Source organism: Vulpes lagopus, chromosome 19 (genome assembly GCF_018345385.1).
Source record: "Vulpes lagopus strain Blue_001 chromosome 19, ASM1834538v1, whole genome shotgun sequence".
Lineage (NCBI taxonomy): Eukaryota > Metazoa > Chordata > Mammalia > Carnivora > Canidae > Vulpes > Vulpes lagopus.
Window position 1 is genome coordinate 4400592 of NC_054842.1, and position 20987 is coordinate 4421578.

The 20987-nt window shown below is 37.7% G+C and overlaps 1 protein-coding gene across 2 annotated transcripts in view; it reads left to right on the forward strand.

Moving 5' to 3' along the window:
• Window positions 1–20987, forward strand: part of LOC121478756 (programmed cell death 6 interacting protein) — an 84462-nt gene that overhangs the window by 6210 nt on the left and 57265 nt on the right. For both annotated transcript variants that reach the window (XM_041734031.1, XM_041734032.1), the window contains exons 2-4: window positions 12844–12898; window positions 14725–14794; window positions 18804–18931. In XM_041734031.1, coding sequence (XP_041589965.1) covers window positions 12844–12898; window positions 14725–14794; window positions 18804–18931 — 253 coding nt within the window. The remainder of the gene's footprint in view (window positions 1–12843; window positions 12899–14724; window positions 14795–18803; window positions 18932–20987) is intronic.

Below are 20987 nucleotides of genomic sequence, written 5' to 3' on the forward strand. Positions count from 1 at the left end.
ATTTTTTTTAAGAGTTTGTAGTTTTTGTTTTCCTTAACTCAAGAGTCATTTATGTAGGTTTTGTAAAAATTCTAAATTTGTTATTCTCTTGTGGGTTAATATTTAGTTTGTTGTGTTATAGTAATATTTTCATTTGTGATAAGTAAAGGTGATGGAACTAGTTTCATAATTTCTGAATTCTTTTTTCAAGCACTAGTGTTTTATAGATCAGGAAAGAAAATATTGCTTTTCCATTCTACTTCACAACTGTTGCTTACATTCTGATTGTTAGTTTGGGGAGGAATATATTAAGATAATTTTTAGTGCTAATGACATTACTAGAAGTTTGTTATTCAAACTGTTTGGAGGAAATTAAGATATGTAATAGTTGGCCCTTCATCTCAAAAAGTATCTGTACTTGGCTGACCTTGATTTGGCTCAGTAATTTTATTTCATAGATGAATAAATATGGTTTCTTTCTTTCTTTTTTTAAAAGATTTTATTAATTCGAGAGAGAGAATGAGTTTGTCTGCATGGTTGAGCTTGTACAGAAGCTTGTGTGAGCTAGGAGAGGGGCAGAAGGGGAGGGAGAAGGGAACAGAGAGAATCTCAAAACAGACACTCACTGAGCGTGGAGCCCAGCTAGAGGCTTAGTCTCATGATACTGAGATGGTGACCTGAGCCGAAACTATGAGTTGGAAGCTTAACCGAATGAGCCATCCAGTCTCCCCTGAATAGACATGATTTAAAGGAAGATTAAAAAAATCTGATTAGTTTTTCTGTGTTCTGACTTCTAATATTTGTTAAATAAAAAAGCTTCTTAGGACTGTCTTTATTCTGTGCAACCTTAAAGGAGAATCTTTTGCACACAGGAGATTTACGGCCATACAGTTGACTTTGTGGCAGAATTAGACAAATATCCTGACCTCTTGACTCCCTGACTAGTTATTTCTACTGTGCTGCAAAATGCTTTATTAATGATTCTTCATGTGATAAATTAGGTGACGAAAGATGTGTGAAAATGAGGTTCCAGAAGGATCTATTAGCTCTAATACGTGGTCCAGCTCTTTGTATTCTCTTGTTCTCTCGGTAGTCAGTGGCGACTAGAGCTGTATAGGTTGCAGTATCGCTTTGGCTGGTGTGGATTGATTGATTGTTCTCAGTCTTCACGTGTTCCCCTTAAACTTCAAAACTAGAATTTCTTTCCTTTGTTTTTTTTTTTTAAGATTATTTATTTATTTATTTTAGAGAGCAAGAGCGTGTGTGATTGAACCTGTGCACACACACAAGTCAGGAGAGGGGCAGAGGGAGAGACTTTTCAAGCAGACTCTCAGCAGAGAGCCTAACATGGGCTTGATCCTGTCACCCATGAGAATATGACTTGAGCTGAAACTAAGAGTTGAAGGCTCAACTGACTGAGCCACCCAGGTGCCCCTAAAACTAGAATTTCTAATGGAAGTTTGTTCTATACCTGCCCTTTGTATGTTCAAAAGGATGAATTCATTTCCTAGGTTTTTTTTTTCCCCTGTGAGCTTTTAAAAATTGAGCTATGGGTATTTGCTCTAAGGTGACTGAAGTTTATAAAGTTATTGGAGAACGTGTAAAGGTACTTCTGAATAGTTGCAAAATAATAATCTATAGCTATCATTATGTCACATATACTATACATCAACACTATTTTAAGTACTTAGCATGTATTGTATAATCTTTTGCCACATGCTTAAATTCACTGATCTATTACCTCACATTAGGAAGGGTTTGGAGAGGTTATTCATAACTTGCACATAGTCAAAACAGCTCTGAGTTGGTGGAGTTGGGATTCAAACTCAGGGTCATCTGACTTGCAAGCCCAAGCAAGTTTAGGGTTTTATATTGATAAAAAAAATTACTTCTAAAATATTAAAGGTATGTTTGGGTTCTTTGTAGCATTTTTTTCCCATAACACCTTTTCCTTTCCTTTCCTTTCCTTTCCTTTCCTTTCCTTTCCTTTCCTTTCCTTTCCTTTCTCTTTCTTTTCTTTTCATTTCTTAGATTTTTACTAATTTATTCAAGAGAGACACAGGCACAGGCAGAGAGAGAAGCAGGCTCCATGCAGGGAGCCCAACGTGGGACTCCATCCAGGGTCTCCAGGATCACGCCCGGGCTAAAGGCAGCGCTAAACCACTGAGCCACTGGGACTGCCTTCTTTTCTTTTTTCTTTTCTTTTCTTTTCTTTTCTTTTCTTTTCTTTTCTTTTCTTTTCTTTTCTTTTCTTTTCTTTTCTCTTTTCTTTTCTTTTCTTTTCTTTTCTTTTTTCTTTTCTTTTCTTTTCTTCTTTCTTTTCTTCCTTCTCTTTCTCTTTCCTTCTCTTTTCTCTTTTCTCTTTTCTTTTTTCTTTTCTTTCTTTTCTCTTTTCTTTCTTTTCTTTTCTCTTTTCTTTTCTTCTTTTCTTTTCTCTTTTCTCTTTTCTCTTTTCTTTCTTCTCTGGTATAGGACCCTGGTTTGCTTTCTTCCTACTTTATTAGAGGTATAGCCTGAGCTAGAATCTGCTGATCTAGTAAATCATATTTAAATGATAGAGAGGCGGGTAGATTCTTTTATTTCTGTTCTTGTTCCCTCTCTTGGAATTTTGAGACCTGAGATCAAGGTTGAATTACAAGGGGTGGTATGATGGAATTTTTTTAAGGAGTAGTTCATTGTATTTAGTGCTACTGTAGGAATAGCATTTTGCCTGTGGTAACTGCAGTTATCAATGGCTGCTTTCTTTGAAAAGCATTAGTTGGTCTCTCTTGGAGTTTACTCCATGTGAGTCAGATATTGTTGGTTTCGAATGACTGCTGTCCCATAGTACTTTATTTTATAATTTTTTATATACATTTTATAATAAGTTTTATATAAATTTTATAATTTTTGAGGATTCCATATAACTTCTGGTCACTCAAGTATAGGCTGTAAATGCACTGTTTCCCTACACAACTTAAGTTTTGAGAGTTGACCCCCAAAACTTTGAATAGAGTAGTTAAAAAAATTTTTGGACATTCTGTTGCCTTTCTTTTTTTCCTGATCCATTTGCAGAGAAAGTAGCTTCTTGCTTACCCTTTAGAACAGAAGTCAGCAAACTAAGGCCTGCCCAGCTGCCTATTTTTGTATTGTCCACAGCCACTTCTCTAGTGGACTAGGGCTGTGAGCCTTGGAGACCTTGCTGGAGTGTTCCCTTCTGTCGGATCTCCTTTATTCCCAGCGCCTTCCTCCCTAGCCGCTGGTCACATCTCACTGCTGCCCAGGGTTTGCTTTGGTGCCACCTACACTTGGCAGTGAATGTAGAATCTCAGACTGGGAATTGGTGACTCAGCAAATTGCCTTGTCTCCAGCCGCTGAGCCAGCTGCCCAAGTTGAGATGACGGCTCTCTGGGAGAAGATAAGGGTGTGCTGGAATTTGGGTGTCACTAGGGCCAAGAGTGAAGCTGACAGTATTGGGACCCTCTTTACCAGACTGGATACTCTTCCTTTGGAAATGGCTCCAGCTAATGACAGTTGGACCTACTGTGCCCCCTGTCTAAGATGGCCTAACTTAGATAAAGGAGCTATAGGTCAGGCAGGACTTTTCTTTGTTGTTGTTTTATAAGGACCTACACATTATCCTTGGTTTTGCCTTTTGCTTGGCAAAGCCTGCAATAGCCCTTACAAAAGTTTGTAAATCCCCACCCTATAGCCATATGGGCCTTCTTACCGTGCCATGCATACCCTCAGGCACACCGTTGCCTTCTAATGCCTCAGGCCCTTGGTACTTGCTATTCTGTCCTGGGCATTTTCTTTAGTAGCTCCTGTCCATTCTCAAAACAGAATTTTGAGTTTTACTTTTCAGAGATAAGGAAAAAAGTTACTTTTTAAAAACTTTGCATTTTACTGATTTATTTGTTTGAGGCTTGCAATAAAATGGTGAGCAAAGAGACCCAGTCTCTGCTCTCAGGGAGCTTAGAATCCTTTGAGAGAAAAGACATTTAACATAATTTTACAAGTAAATATATTACAAATTGTGATAAATTCTATGAAGGCAGAGTTCAGAGGCTTAAGAGATTATAAAGGGAGAGGGGAACTAATTTAAAACAGGAGTTAGAGTGACTGCCCTTATACCTTTTTCTATATATTTTTAAAGATTTCATCTTATTTACTAAAGATTCTATTTATTTATGAGAGAGTGTGGGCAGACACACATGAGTGGGGGAAGGGGCAGGGGGAAGGAATCTTTTAGGCAGGCTTCATGCTGAGCAGGGAGCCTGATGCAAGGCTTGATCCCAAGACCCATGAGATCATGACCTGAGCCAAAACGAAGAGATGGAAGCTTAACCCACTGAGCTACCCAGGCACCCTGCCCTTATAACTTCTGCCATCACTGTAGAACACCCTGGTCCATGCTACCATCATCTTTTTTTTTTTTTTTTTTTTTTAAGATTTTATTTATTTATTTGCTAGAGAGTGTACAAGCAGGGGGGAGGAGCAGAAGGAGAAACAGACTCCCCACTGAGCAGGGAGCCTGATGTGGGGCTCTGACACAGGGCTTGATCTTAGGAACCTGAGGTCATGATCTGGGCCGAAGTCAGACGCCCAACCAATTGAGTCACCCAGGCACCCCGCTACCATCATCTCTTGACTGGATTACAGTAATAGCTTCCTGACTGATCTCTCTTCTGCTCTTGCACAATTGCACATCAGTTTTGCACACAGCAGCCATGGATGATGACTCTGCGAAAACAGGTTAGCTCATGTTATTCTTTTGTCCAAACTCTCTGATGGTTCCTCTTCTTAGTGTATACAGTAGAAGCCAAAGTCTTAGAGTTGTACTCAAGACCTCATTACTACTTTGATTCCATCTCTTACTGTTTTCTCCTGCACTTGTTCTATGACCTTATTGGCCTGCTTGCCATGGCAGGATATTTTCAGTGATACTCCTGTCCCAGCTTCTTGGCACTTGATCTTCCATTGACTGGTAATGCTTTTATCTCACTTATCTACTTGCCTCATCACATCACCTCCTTCATGCTTTCTCTGTTATTTATGATGTTTTAGATTTTTACAAGTAACCACATATAGTGATTCAAGACCCCAGTCTCTTTTTTTCTTTTTTTTTTTTGTGATTTTATTTATTTATTAATGAGAGGCAGAGGAAGAGGCAGCCTCCCTGTGAGGAGCCCGATGAGGGACTCAATCTTGGGAGCTCAGGATCACGCCTTGAACCTAGGGCAGACACTCAACCACTGAGCCACCCAGGTATCCCAAGACCCCGGTTTTCTCATATTATCCCCTATAACACCTTGTCCTTCTTCCTTTTTTTTCTCTATAATCTATTTTTACTTTTTTTTTTTTTTAGATTTTATTTATTGGAGAGTGAGAGTGTGCACATGAGCAGGAGGAGGGGCAGAGTGAGAAGGAGAAGCAGACTCCTTGTTGAGCAGGGAGCCCCACATGGGACTTCATCCCAGGACCCTGGGATCATGACCTGAGCCTAAGGCAGACAGTTAACTGAGCCACAGAGGCCTCTATACTATATTTTTACTTATCTATATTGTCTATCCCTCTAAAAGTAAGCTTTACAAGGGCTCAAAATTGTAAATACTTAACTGCTGAATTTCTGTGTCCTAGAGCTGTGTTTGGTGCATTGTCAATTCTTAGTCTATATTTGTAGAAAGGGCAAGTGAATGAATGAATGAGGGAGGACTTTTTTTTTTTGTTTCAAAGATTTACTCATTCAAGGGAGCTTGAATGTGAGCTGGTGGGGAGGGGCGGATGGAAAGAATCTCATGCAAAGAGAAAAACTTCTAGAGAAAAAAAGTTTTCAGAGAAAAAAATAGGTGAAGGCCCTAAGCCAGTAGTGAGCATAGATAGACTAATGACTAGAATGTGTAGTGAATATTCTCAGATGAGGCCGAATAGTTGGGTAATGGCTAGATAATTCCAGACTCTGTCAAAAATTTTGTATGTAATTTGAAGAATAATAGGAATCCATTAAAGAGTTTAAGTATTTAATATTTCAGTGTTCATTTTTTCCCAGAGTTCATTTTTTTAAGTAGAAGAATACTCTCCTACATAATCATAGTACAACTTTCAAAATCAGGAAGTTAACATTGAATTGCCATTTAATCCATAAAACACATCCAGATTTTGCCAGTTCCCCCGATAATGTTGTTTACACGTGTGGGATCTAATCCAGGATCCTGCATTGCATTTAATTGGCTCTTTAGTGTCCTTCAGTCTGGAACAGTTTTGTTTTTCCTTGTTTTTCACAACCTTGACATTTTTAAAGTGTACAGGCTACTTTGTAGACTGTCCCTCAGTTAGGGTTTGTCTTATATTTTCTTGTAATTTATGCATTTTTGGACAGTAGTACCACCAAAATGCAGCTCTTGTGTTTTCTTTTTGTTTTTTTGTTTTGGTGTCTTTCAGGAAGAACTTGATTTTGATTTGTCCTGTGCTGCTAATGTTTAACTTTATCACTTGGTCAAGATGATATCTGTCAGTTTTGACCTTACAGTTTTTTTTTTTTTTTTTTAAGATTTTATTTATTTATTCAGAGAGAGGAGGGAGAGAGAGAGGCAGAGACACAGGCAGAGGGAGAAGCAGGCTCCATGCAGGGAGCCGACCGTGGGACTTGATCCTGGGTCTCTAGGATCACATCCGGGCTGCAGGCAGTGCTAAACTGCTGCACCACCTCGGCTGGCCATTGACCTTACAGTTAATAAGTATGTTGGTAATTAGTATTTCATGGGGAGATATTTTGAGTCTTTGTAATACCCTATTTCCATCAAACTTTTTTGCTTTAGCAGCCAGTGATGTATCTTACCTAAAACAGATATTATACTCTGAAAGGTGCCAACTGGCGATTTTTCTAACTCTGTTATATCTTCTCTTGTTACTAGGTGGCATTGAACAGTAGGTTAGCACTTTGCTGTTCACATATTTATTTGTTTTATTTGCTTCAGATTGGTATTCTTATTTTCCTCAATGGGTTATGATTTGTTGTTTATTTAATTTTTTCTGGATTTGGCTAGCAGGGGCCTCTTAAAGCTAGTTCTTGTGTCTTTGACATGTTCTTATTTTATTAGTGCTTCCTTAACTCTGACACATAGCAAGATGCTTTAGGCTTGAATCTTGAATTTTCTTGGTCTCAGGAATAGAATCTGCCATTTTTTTAAAGGAGTGTTGGCTCCAAAAGCAGAATATTACTCATCTGGGCTCTAGGTGTGCTTATTGCTGCTGAGGTATAACAGGGCTTCGAGACCCTTTCAGTATATACATTTAGGAAATACACTCACATACACATTTATACCTGTTTTTGTATTTCTTCACTATATTAAAAAATAAGTTCACACTGATATCTCCAATTCCAAGCAGAAGGGACAGAATTTATTCTAGCCATCTCTCTTCCCATGTTTGTAACTCCTTTCTCTTATAGTTAGAAACTTAGCTTACATTATCTTCAGTGTATTTACTTAATTGCTTAATTAAGTGTTTTCTGTTTGTAACCAAACTCATGGCCATGTCAGCCAAAAACTTAGTCTCAGATGTGCTGCCCCTCCCCCTGAAAAATTTGCCTCAACATAATAAAGGAAGAAGGAAAGATTACAGGCCAGTTAGAAGGCTTGTCCTTGGTTACTCGCAATCCCCCTTTGCTAGCTCAAAGGTCATCCTGATGAGAGAGAAGACTCCTTCATGTTTGATGATTATTCTGGCTGCTGTGTGGAGAACAGATTGAAAAGAATGAGAAGGAGCTCGTGGGTGGCTCAGTCAGTAAAATGTCTGCCTTCAGCTCAGGTCATGATCCCAGGGTTCTGGAATCGAGTTCTGCTTTGGGTTCCTAGCTCAGTGGGGAGTCTGCTTCTCCCTCAGCCTCTGCCCTGCTTCCCTCCACTTGTGCATGCCCTTTCTCTCTCTCTCTCAAATAAATAAAATCTTAAAACAAAAAATGAGAAAGGACTCAAACAGACAAGGGAGGTTGGCTAGGAGACGTTTTGATTTAGTCTAATTCAAACGAGGATAGAAGGTTTTTTTTTTTAAGATTTTATTTATTCATTTGAGAGAGAGAGAAGCACGCATGGGGGGGTGATGGGAGGGGTAGGGAGGAGCAGAGGCAGCAGGAGAAGTGACTTCCCACTGAGCAGAGAACCTGAAGCAGGGCTTGATTCTAAGACCCTGGCATCATGACCTGAGGGAAGGCAGAGGGCCAACCAACTGAGTCACCCAGGTGCCCCCAAAGGTTTTTTTTTTAATCCAGTATAGTTAACATACAGTGTTAGTTTCAAGTATACAATATAGTGATTCAGCATTTCTGTACATTACTAAGTGCTCATCAAGATAAGTATATTCTTCCTTTTTTTTTTTTTTTTTTTAAAGATTTTATTCATTCATGAGAGACACACAGAGAGAGAGAGAGAGGCAGAGACATAGGCAGAGGGAGAAGCGGCTCCATGTAAGGAGCCTCATATGGGACTTGATCACGGACTCCTTGATCACTCCATATGCCAAAGGCAGGGGCTCAACCACTGAGCCACCCAGGCATTCCAATAAGTATATTCTTAATGGGGAAGAACTTAGAGCTTTTTTTTTTTTTTTTTCCTATGGTCAGGAACGTGACAAGGATGGCCACTCTGACCACTTTTATTCAACACAGTACTAGAAGTCCTAGCCACAGCAGTCAACAACAACAAGATATAAAAGGCATTCCATCCCGTACACAAAAATCCCATTTATAATTGCATCAAAAATAATATGATATCTAGGAATAAACCTAAAGAGAAAAGAGATGAAGATCTGTACTCTGAATACTGATGAAAGAAATTGAAGACGACACAAAGAAATGGGAAAAAGTTCCACATTCATGGATTGGAAGAACAAGTATTGTTAAAAATATCTATACTGGGACGCCTTGGTGGCTCAGTGATTGAGCGTCTGCCTTTGGTTCAGGACGTGGTACTGGAGTCCCAGGATCGAGTCCTATATTGGGTTCCCTGCATGGAGCCTACTCCTCCCTCTGCCTATGTCTCTGCGTATCTCTCATGAATTTAAAAAAAAAAAATCTATATTACCCAAAGCAATCTACACATTTATTGTAGTTCTTACCAAAAATATCAACAGCATTTTTCACAGAACTAGAACAAACCTATAGTTTGTATGGAACCACAAAAGACCCAGAATAGCCAAAGCAATCTTGAAAAAGAAAAACTAAGGTGCCTGGGTAGCTCAGTTGGTTAAACATCTGCCTTTGGCTCAGGTTGTGATCTGGGAGTCCTGGGATTGAGCCCTGGGTAAGGCTGTCTGCTCCCTTAGCAGCAGAGAGTCTACTTCTCTTTCTCCGTCTGCCCCTTCCCCTATTTGTGTGTGCTCGCTCGCTCTCTTTCTCTCTCTCTCAAATAAACATGAAATCTTATGCTAGAGGCATCATAATTCTGGACTTCATGTTATATTACAAAGCTGTAATAATCCAAACAGTCTGGTACTGGCACAGAATAGATACATAGATCAATTGAACAGAATAGAAAACCCAGAAATGAACCCACAATTATGTGGTCAGTTAATCTTCGACAAAGTAGGAGAGAATATCAGTTGGTAAAAAGTCTCTTCAGCAATTGATGTTGGGGAAACTACCACTTTCTTTCTTAAACCATACACAAAAATAAATTCAAAATGGATTAAAGGGGAGATGCCTGGGTGGCCCAGTTGGTTGAGCATCCGACTCTTGGTTTCACCTTGGGTGGTGATCTTGGGGTCATGAGATTGAGCCCTGCATTGGGCTCTGCATTCAGCTTAGAATCTGTTTGGGATTCTTTCTCTCTATCCTTGCTCCTCCCCTCCGCATTCTCTCTCTCTCAAATTGGTAAATCTTTTTTTTTTTTTAATGTATTTTTATGTTTGAGAGAGTGAGTGCACATGAGAGAGAGCACAAGCAGTAGGGAGAGTGGTAGAGGGAGAAGCAAACTCTTTGCTGAGCCAGGGAGTCTGATCAGGGACTCTATTTCAGGACCCGGGATCATGACCTGAGCCAAAGGCAAATGCTCAACTGACTGAGCCACTCAGGCGCCCTGGGTAAAGAAATCTTTAAAAAAAAAAAAAAAAAAAAAAAAAGGACCTAAATGTGGGCCTGAAACCATAAAAATCCTAGAAGAGAACATAGGCTAACTTCTCTGACAGTGGTAGCAATTTTTTTCTAGATGTCTTCTGAGGCAAGAGAAGCAAAAGTAAAATTAATCATTAGGACTACATAAAAATAAAAAGGTTTTGCACAATAAAGGAAACAATCTATAAACTCAAAGATAATCGATGGAATGGGAGAAGATACTTGTAAATGATATATCCAGCGCAGGATTAGTGTGCAAAATATATAAAGAATTTATAAATCTTAACACCCCCAAAATAATTCAGTTAAAAAATGGGCAAAAGACATGATGCACAACAGACACATGAAAAGATGCTCAGCATTACACATCATCAAGGAAATGCAAGTCAAATCTATAATGAGTGTTGCCTGGGTGGCTCTGTCGGTTAAGTGTCCTCCTCTTGATTTAGGCTCAGGTCATGACCGAGGTCCTGGGAATTGAACCCTGTGACTGGCTCCCTGCTCAGTGGGAAGTCTGCTTGTCTCCCTTTCCCTCTGTCCATCCCTTCTTCAAGTGTGTGCATGCATGCTTTCTCCCTCAAATAATAAATCTTTAAAAAGTAAAACTATCATGAGATACCACCTCACACCTGTCAGAATGGCTAAAATAAAAAACATATACAACAAATGTTGGTGAGGATGTGGAGAAAAAGGAAACACTCGTGTACTTTTGGTGCAAACTGGTGCAGCCACTGTGAAGGACAGTATGGAGGTTCCTCAAAAAATTAAAAATAAGGGTGCCTGGGTGACTGAATCAGTTAAGTATGTATCCCACTCTTGATTTTGGCTTAGGTCATGATCTCAGGGTCATGAAATCACTGTGTTGGGTTTCACATTGGACATGGAGCCTGCTTAAGATCTTTCTCTTTCTCTATCTCCCTCTGCCCCTTTCCTGATTCACTTAAAAAACATTAAAAATAGACCTATCGGGATCCCTGGGTGGCGCAGCGGTTTGGCGCCTGCCTTTGGCCCAGGGCGCGATCCTGGAGACCCGGGATCGAATCCCACGTCGGGCTCCCGGTGCATGGAGCCTGCTTCTCCCTCTGCCTGTGTCTCTGCCTCTCTCTCTCTCTGTGACTATCATAAAAAAAAAAAAAAAAAATCTATCATATGATGCATTAACTACACTACTGGGTATTTACCCAAAAGAATATGAAAAACTAATTTGAAAAAAATATATGCATTGCTATATTTATTCAAACATTATTTACAATAGCCAAATTATGGAAGCATCCCAACTGTTCATCGATAGATGAACGGATAATGAAGATACGGTACACACACAATACACACAATGGAGTATTTCTCAACCATAAAAAAGAGTGAAATCTCACCATTTGCAACAACATGGATGGATCTAGAGAGTATAATGGTAAGCAAAATAAGTCAGAAAAATGCAAATGCTATATGATTTCACTTGTATGTGGAATTTGAGAAACAAAATAAATGAACAAAGAAAAAAAAGAACAAACCAAAAGGCAGACTCTTAACTGTAGGGAACAAACTGATGGTTACCAGAGGGTAGGTGGGTGGAGAAATGGATGAAGTAGGTGAAGGGGATAGAGTACACTTATCTTTTTTCTTTTTTTTTTTTTTAATTTTTTTAAATTTTAAAAAAGATTTTATTTATTTATTCATAGAGAGAGAGAGGCAGAGACACAGGCAGAGGGAGAAGTAGGTTCCATGCAGGGAGCCTAACGTGAGACTCGATCCTGGGTCTCCAGGATCACACCCCAGGCTGCAGGTAGCGCTAAGCCGCTGCATCACCGGGGCTGCCCTTTCTTTAAGTTTTTAATTCCATTTAACATACAGTGTTAGTTTCAGGTGTACAATACAGTGATTCAACACCATACATCACCCTGTACTCATCATGACAAGTGCACTTCTTAATCCCCATCACCTTTGTCACCCATCGCTCACTATCCCCCTCTAAGAAAGTGGTCCAGTTTCATTCTTTTGCCTATTGCTATCCAGTTTTCCCAGTGCCATTTGTTGAAGAAATTGTCTTTTTTCCATTGGATATTCTAACCTCCATTGTTGAAGATTAATTGACCATATAATCATGGGTTTATTTCTAGGGAGGATGGAAGCTTTGATGAACTGTTGTGACAGTGGTAGAGATAGAAGTGGACATAACCAAAGCATATTTGAAAGTTAGTAAACCTGTTTTAGGGTGTGGTGGCTTAGTGGGTTGGGCATTCAGCTGTTGATTTTGGCTTGGGTCATGATCTCAGGGTCATTGGATCGGGTCCTGCTTTGGGCTCTGGGCTCAGTGGGGAGTCTGCTTCTTCCCTCTGGCCTCTGCTCCCCTATGCGCCATTCCCTCCCCCCTTGCATGTGTGCTCTCTCTGGTATAAATAAGTAAATCTTCGAAAAAAGTCATTTTACCAGATATATTCATTTGCCCAATGGATATAAACAGTTACCTTAATAAGAAATAGTATTTTAAGAAATACATTTGTTCTCGCCAGATGTTAGTTTGCTTTTAGCCAATAATACTTGATAAGTATCTTTCTTTAGTGGTATGAGTCTTTGTTCACAGTTTTTTTTTATTGCATGCATTTTAGGTTCTGTTTTACACGTTAAAAAGTGTTTATGTACTTTAAGATGACTGAATTTGTGTGTGGACCACTCAGAGTAAGCATGAATAATTTTCATGTATTCTTAAGCCAGTTGTATATATATAAATATGCATAATATTTAGCTCTGGTAATTATAAATTCTCTTCTGTTTTTTAGATATTATGATCAGATTTGTTCCATTGAACCCAAATTCCCATTCTCTGAAAATCAAGTAAGTTATTGATTTTAATTTGTTTTAACGTTATATAATAATAATAATGGTAAATCACCTGTTTCCTCCCATACATGATATGTCTTTAAAATAAATGGTGCCACTTTACTATTTTTATGTTTTTATGAGACCTTTTGATATAAGCTAGAAGCTTGTAAGCACATCTGATAAGAATTGTGGGGTTTTTTTTTTTTTTAAGATTTATTTATTTATGAGAGACACAGGCAGAGAGAAAAGCAGTCTTCATGCAGGGAACCCGATGTGGGACTTGATCCTCGGACTCTGGGATCATGCCCTCGGCTGAAGGCAGACGCTCAACAGCTGAGCCACCCAGGTGTCCCGAATTGTGTGTCTTTTTGAAGAGTCTCGTGGAATTCTATTCCTGTCATTCTGTAGTCACTTCTGGATTTTTGTGGAGCATTGGACTGTGTTTTTTTTTTTTTTTTCCTGCAATATGATCATATCAGTATGATCTATTGACTAACAATCTATAACGTCCTTCCCTTTGGTTTTTACAGAATTAAGGAAGAAACAAACTATAATCGAGGAAGTGTTAGTTTATGTGTTTTAAAATTTGACACAAATTATGTTTGCATATAAAGTTGTAAGTTCTGATATGATTAGATGTTACATGGTAAGAATGCTTTCTCTTAAAAGCCAGCTATTGAAAATGGGTGATTTCTTAGTTTTTTTTTTTTTTTTTTTAGAGACATGTTAAAAGTTTTTAGTTTGTGTGACATTTCTCAGTTTTAAAATATGTAGTTTATGAGGGCATCCTGGGTGGCTCAGCAGTTTAGTACCGCCTTCTGCCCAGGGTGTGATCCTGGAGACCTGGGATCGAGTCCCACGTCAGGCTCCCTGCATGGAGCCTGCTTCTTCCTCTGTCTGTGTCTCTGCCTCTCTCTCTCTGTGTCTCTCATGAATAAATAAATAAAATCTTAAAAGAAATAAAATAGTTTATGAAAAGTAAACATTCTGTACTGAAGTTTTACAGGTGACATAATATCTTGAAACTTGCTTTAAAATACTTGAGGAAAAACATGTTTGGGGGCTAGGGGTGGGGCAGGTGAACCAAGAAGGACAAAAGGTCAGAACTGGTGATGGCTATATGGGGTTCATTATTTTATTCTCTCTAGCTTTGTGTATATAGAAAATTTCTCTAATCCTGAGTTGCAAAATTTTTGCATGGGATTCTAGTACATAATTTTAAAGGGGGTAGGTTCTCTTTAACCTTTATATTTGGAATATTTTAGAAGCAGAGTGAGATGCAGTTTTTTTTAATTAAATCAACTTTTTATTTATATATAGCATACATACAAAAGTGACTATATCATGTGTATAGCTTGAATATATATGTACAAGTACAACCCAAATCAAGAAATATTATCTCCTCTTATTCTCCCAAAGGTCATGCTTTTCCTACTTTGTCATCATGGAATAGTTTTTAATTTTATCTTCTGGGAAACTTGTAGTACTGACTTTGTTGCCTTTGCGTCTCTTGGCTTATTTTACCGTCATTTAAGTTTCTGTTCTGTTCAAGCCATTGTATGCTGTAAAGATGAATAAGATACTGTTTTCTGGAGAGAATAATGTGTGTATAATTATTGAGGCAGAATGGCTATTAGAGATATCTTAGTGCCAGTATTTTACTTTTAAAAAAGAAAATTTTATGGTCCCAGAAAAGGGAAAGGAGTTAGTTGGCTAGAGAGGATAATATTTTGACAAGATTGATCCTTTTCTTCATTGTGTATTTTTCTTCAAAAGACCTAATATTTAATAAGATCCAGGAAGGTAAGGTAATTTTCTGTTTTCTCTTTTTTATCAAGATCTGCTTGACATTTACCTGGAAGGATGCTTTTGATAAAGGTTCACTTTTTGGAGGATCTGTAAAATTGGGTATGTAATTATTTTTATAAAAATAATAAGAAACTTGGTCCAAACATGTTATTTTAGGTTTTTGAAATTGCTCTCCTAACAACTCTGTGCAAGTAATAAAAATTTTTATATTTTATTTTCTTTTTCATTTCAACTTTTAATGTTATTTCCAAATATTTGTAGAGAGCCTATGCCTTGCCAGGCACTGTCCTAGTTATAAAAATGAGTAAGACAAGGATGCCTGGGCAGTTCATCAGTTAAGTGCCTGCCTTCAGCCCAGGACGTGATCCTGGAGTCCTGAGATCAAGTCCCACATCGGGCTCTGTGCATGAAGCCTGCTTCTCTCTCTGCCTATGTCTCTGCCTCTTTCTCTCTCATGAATAAATAAAATACTAAAAAAAATAAAAATGAATAAGACAGTTGTATTCAGTCTGTCTAGGAAGACAACTGATCATTCTGAAATATAGTGTGTAGTGTACATGTGTATATGAACAAAGTTATGGGAACATAGATGAGGAAGACATGAATTCTGCTTGTTGAAAGAAAATGATGTTTGAGTTAGGCTCTGAAGGATGAATTTGTTTTCCCAGCTAGGAAATAACATTACAGGTAGAATATTATAACCAAAGGTCAGAAGAGTGAAGGTTTTTTTGATCTACTAGCTTGGCTGGTTAGCCTCTCTGTGCATTGGGATGCCTGGGTGGCTCAATGGTTGGGCATCTGCCTTTGGCTTAGGGTGTGATACGGAGTTCCAGGATCAAGTCCTGCATCGGGCTTCATGCATTGAGCCTGCTTTTCTTCCCTCTGCCTATGTCTCTGCATCTTTCTCTGTGTCTCTCATGAATAAATAAATAAAATATTAAAAAAAAAACCTCTCTGTGCATTAATTTTCTCATTTTTGAAGTGGGGAATAAATAGTATTGTGAAATACTATTTATCTCATTGGGTTCTTGTGTGGATTAGAGTGAATACACATGAAGTCTTTAGAAGAGTATACAATAAATATTAGCTGCAGTGAATAATAGTAATATTGTTTTTTATACATAATTACATGTAACATTTATAGTATGTATGCATTATAGAGTATATAATATAATAATGTACAGTACAAATTATAGTAATTATGTATAAAAAACAATATTACTATTATTCACTGCAGCTAATTAATGTAATTATTGTTAAGGCTCGAAACTATAGGTTGAATAGAGGATCATGGAGGGTGAAGACATTGAAAAGTAGATTATGAAGAGTTGGAAATATACTATGAATTTGTACTCTTCTCTCTTATATGTTAATAGCTAATGTTCATTGAGTCCTTATTCCGCCTAGGCACTATGGAAGGGGTGTCACACATATTATCTTACTGAATTCTCCAAAAGCCTAATGAAGAAAGGCACTATTACTACTAGTTGAACATACTGGTTTAGAAAGATTAAGTGACTTTTTAAGGTCATAAGGCAAGGATTTAATGAAGTGGGATGTGACTCCAGAAAGCGTAACTCTAGAGACTAGAGGATACAGACAGAACCAGTGAGGTACATGGTGAGAGTTAATGAGATTAGACAAGGTGGTTATATGTGGGTCAGAGAAGAAGTGGGTGTGAGTGACATTTCAGAGTTGAAACTAACTGGGTCTGCTATCTTTCAGAAAAGAGTAGTAGTTGAAGGTTGACTCTCAGATTTATAACTTGATTTGACTCTTTGAATATTTATTCCTTCCAGTAGGCAAGTTGAGTTAGACTTTTCTGTGTTACATCTGGGTAGACATTTTTTTTGGCATTTGGAAACTGGATTTAAAACTCAAAACTGGTAGAGACCTAGATGTAGGAACAATTATCATTAAATGATAATAAATCTATCTCCTCGTTTAGTCTATAGATTGGGGAAAATGTAAAAGCCAGAGCTAGGGAATATAACATTCAAGGGAAACAGAGGATGAGCATCCTGGGAAGGAGGATGAGAAAAAGCTTTCAGATCTCAGAGGAACCAGGGAAAAATAGAGACATGAAATTGAGTACCAGAAGGGGTTCAGAGGTCAGGTAGTCTAATGGTTTCCTGAACCTGGCTGCACATTAGAATTACCTGAGGAATTATGTGAAAGGTACAGATGTAAAGATACAAAATGCCAGATATGATAGGAATTTTCAAGGTACGTCCGTGGAATTAGTATCTTTGAAAATACCTCCAGGTCACTAATATTCATTCAGGTTGGAACATCATTGACAGAATTATTGTGGCAGAGGTAAAATCTTGTAAAGTTGGAGAAGTCACTTGATTTGGCAATGAAAGACGTTTCACTAGGTGCATGTTAAAGAAGCCACATTGCATCAGGTTGACGGGTGGAACAGAAGTGAGGAAATGGAAACAGCAAATATGGATTGGTCATTTCAAAAAATTTGCAGTAAAGATTTAAGGACAATGGAGCATTATTCTGAGAGGGAGACCAGATCAAGAAAAAGGATTTTTAATGCCAAATGGACAGGCTGAGAATAAAGTGCAGATGGCAGAATTAGGAGGTATTAAGTGAAATAGATTAAGTGATGAACCAAGTTTCTGGAAGAAGTGGGAAGCAAAAAACAGCATAAATAGAGCAGGAAGTAGTTCATCAAGGCATCTCCAGTAGCAAGTATTGGGATTAAGTGTCCTTCAGGAATGTGTTGGTTAAATAAAGCCTGGGTTATCCACTCATTGGAATATTGTGTAATTTTAGGGTACTAAGAAGGAGAATGGAAGTCTATTTTTGTTCACATGTAAAGCTCTGTTCGGTTTCTCAGTGCATATAAAAGTTATTTATACTATATTGCAGATTGTTGTGTGCAATCTAAAAAGCTGTATATAACTTGATTTAAAACTTTGTTGCTAAAAACTGTAACCATCCTCTGAGCTTTTGTGACTTGTAATCACTGATCACAGATCACCATAATTAAATATAATAATCATGATGAAAAAGTTTGAAATATTGTGTGAGACTTAACAAATGTGACACAGAGCTACAAAATGAGCAAATGCTGCTGGAAAATGGCACTGATAGACTTTCTTGATGCCACTAACCTTCAATTTGTGAAAAATGAAATTATCTGCAAAGCCCAATAAAGTAAAGCACAATAAAATGAGGTATGCCTGTAAGTTTGTCTTTTTGTGATCAGCATATTTCACTTAGCATAATGTCCTCAAGGCTTATCCATGGTGTAGCATGTGACAGGATTGCCTTCATTTCTAAGGTTGAATAATACTCTATTATGTGTAGATGCCACATTTTATCTGTTCATCCATCAGTGGACACTTCAGTTTCTTCTACCTTTTGGCTATGATTACAGGTGTATAAATACCTTTTTGTGACTGCTCTCAGTTCCTTGGGTATATACCCAGAAATGGAATTTTTGGATTATATGGGAATTTTATTTCTAATTTTTTGAGGAACTGTCATACTGTTGTCCACAGCAGCTGCAGTGTTTTACATTCCCACCAACAGTGCACAGCAGTTCCACTTCTTCCACATGTCTGCTCACAGTTGTTTCTTATTGTTGCTATTCTTGATAGTAGCTGTCCCAGTGGATGTGAAGTGTGTAGTTTCTTGATCAGAGTTGTATTTTAACAACATAATCTGCTAGCCTTCTGAGAGATGTATTGGCATAAGGGAGTGAGACTTGGAGGTGCTTGCATTGGGTTAGGTTTGTAGTAGTGAAGAACTGGTTTGAATGTGGTGAGAATAGAATTTTGAGGGAGGCAATGAGAAAACAGAAGTAATTTATTTGAATTTAAGTGACAATTGACAGAGAATGACTTTTCATTTGGAACCTAACAGCATTGTGGACATAAAGGGGGGAAAAGAATAACTCATTAACCTTTTGAATTTTAGATGATGGGAATATTGTGGAAATAATGCCTGGCAGGACAACGTTAGAAATATGGGCACTATTTTGGGTGAGAAAACAGATTTGGAAACTTGTTTTTGTGAGAGCCAATCTCTGAAACATTCATTTTCTTTAGAAAAATAATCTGATAAATTTTTCCTTCTTAATTTTTTACAGCTCTTGCAAGCTTAGGATATGAAAAGAGCTGTGTGTTGTTCAATTGTGCAGCCTTAGCTAGCCAGATTGCAGCAGAGCAGAACCTGGATAATGATGAAGGATTGAAAATCGCTGCTAAGCATTACCAGGTATGCAGAAAAGTAACCATGTAATGATCAACACTAAGTTGGATTAAATTGAAAATAATTTGTATTTAGGTTTGTAGATGTTTCTTTATACACAGATATTTCCTTGAAAAATAATGCCCTTTTTAATGAATTGATTAATACTTTAAAACCCTTAAACTACTTACCTATAGGCTAGCTCTATTTTTCCTCACCATTGTATACCCAGCACCTAGCACAGTGCCTGGCACATAATAAGGGCTCAGCAAATGTTGGGAGAACAAATGATTGAATGAGGTGAAGATCTTGGTAAATCCCCTTTAAATAATTGACCTCATTTAAAAATTTTGTACAATTGACCCTTGAACAGTGTGGGAGTTAGGGGTGCTAACCCCCTGTACCGTCGAAAATACACTGTAACTTTTGACTCCCCTAGAACATAACTACTAAATAGCCTACTGTTGACCAGAAACCTTACTGGTAATACAAACAGTCCAATAACATGTGTTGTGTATATTATATGTATTATATATTTTATTCTTACAATAAAGTAAGCTAGAGAAGGAGCACCTGGGTGGCTCAGTGGTTGAGCATCTGTCTTTGGCTCTGGGTGTGATCCTGAGGTCCTGGGATCATGTCCCACATCGAGTTCCCTGCAGGGAGCCTGCTTCTCCCTCTACCTATGTCTCTCATGAATAAGTAAATAAAATCTTAAAAAAAAATGAGCTAAAGAAAAGAAAATTGTATTAAGAAATACATAAGAGAAAATACTTTTACAATACTGTACTGTATTGAAAAAAATCCCCATGTAAGTGGATCTGTGTAGTTCAAACCTCTATTGTTCAAGAGTTAAATGTACATACTTTAATACATTTTTTTTCTTAGAGTGAGACACATCTAAAATTTCACCACTGTCGTGAAAGTTAAGACCTCTTACTAAGAAAATTTTAACTCTGAGACTTGGAGAGGTCGTATTTTTTTTTTAAAATGTATTCAGATATGTAATGTTCTTAAGTTAGCTAAATTTAGATTTTAGGTATTATTATTTACTAATATGGCATATTTTGTGGCAGTATATTACTAACTTTTATTTTGGTTTTCATTTAAAGTATAAACAGTTGCTGCTAAGTGATATGTATGATTATATTTTCATGTTTTATGTTGTAATTTATAAAGTGTGCTCATGTACATTACTGTCAGATAAACCTTGTTAATTCATGTTACATTAATGCCATTCTCATTTTACACGCAAGGAGACTGAGAGGTCAGAGAGTTAATAAAGTGATTCATTGGGGTTTCAGGTGTTCTGATTCCAAATTTTACAGAATTCCAAATGGTGCTTCCAGTGTTTTCATTAACCCTGGAATTTGCTTGTCCTAGAGGTAGAGTCTGAATTTTCCTGTTATTTAAGTTTATGGGTGAGATGAGGAATGCTCTTCTAAGAAAGTGAAAAGAAAATACATTTTAAGCAAATAAGATGCCCCACATTGTGGCTTGCCATGCAGTTTTGAATGGGCATGATGACAAACATGATGCATGTACCTTTTCTTTTTGAGGCTATAAAGGGCCAATATTTTAAAATGTTAAAATGAAGTAAATTTAATTATTTACTTTTCTATTACTGTAACTCAGTTAATTGGCATGTGATATCTTAGAGGGCATTCTCAATTACTGAGGACATTCCATCTGGGAGTAACTTCTGTGATTCATAGCAGGTCATCTAGTGTGATGGAAAGGGAGGAGTGATATTAGTAAGAAGACCTAGACCCTAGGCTTGTTTAGGCTGTTTTCCACCAAGATGTGTGTCCTTGGCTATGTTCTTTAATAACTTCTGTGGGCCTTCACTTCTAAGATTTGTGAGAGAGACTGGACTCCTTGCTGTTCTAGTCTGTGATTTTCTTAGTTGATTGAGCAAGTTCAGGTCATTACCTCTTGCAGTTGTTCTAGTTTTATAAGATACTTCATGACTTTAGAAAACATGATTTTCACTTTTAATACAGTTAACCTTGAGTCATCTCTGTGTTGCTTCTTTATATAACCCACAATATCTTTTAATCCCAGGCTAATGTCTTACTTTTTC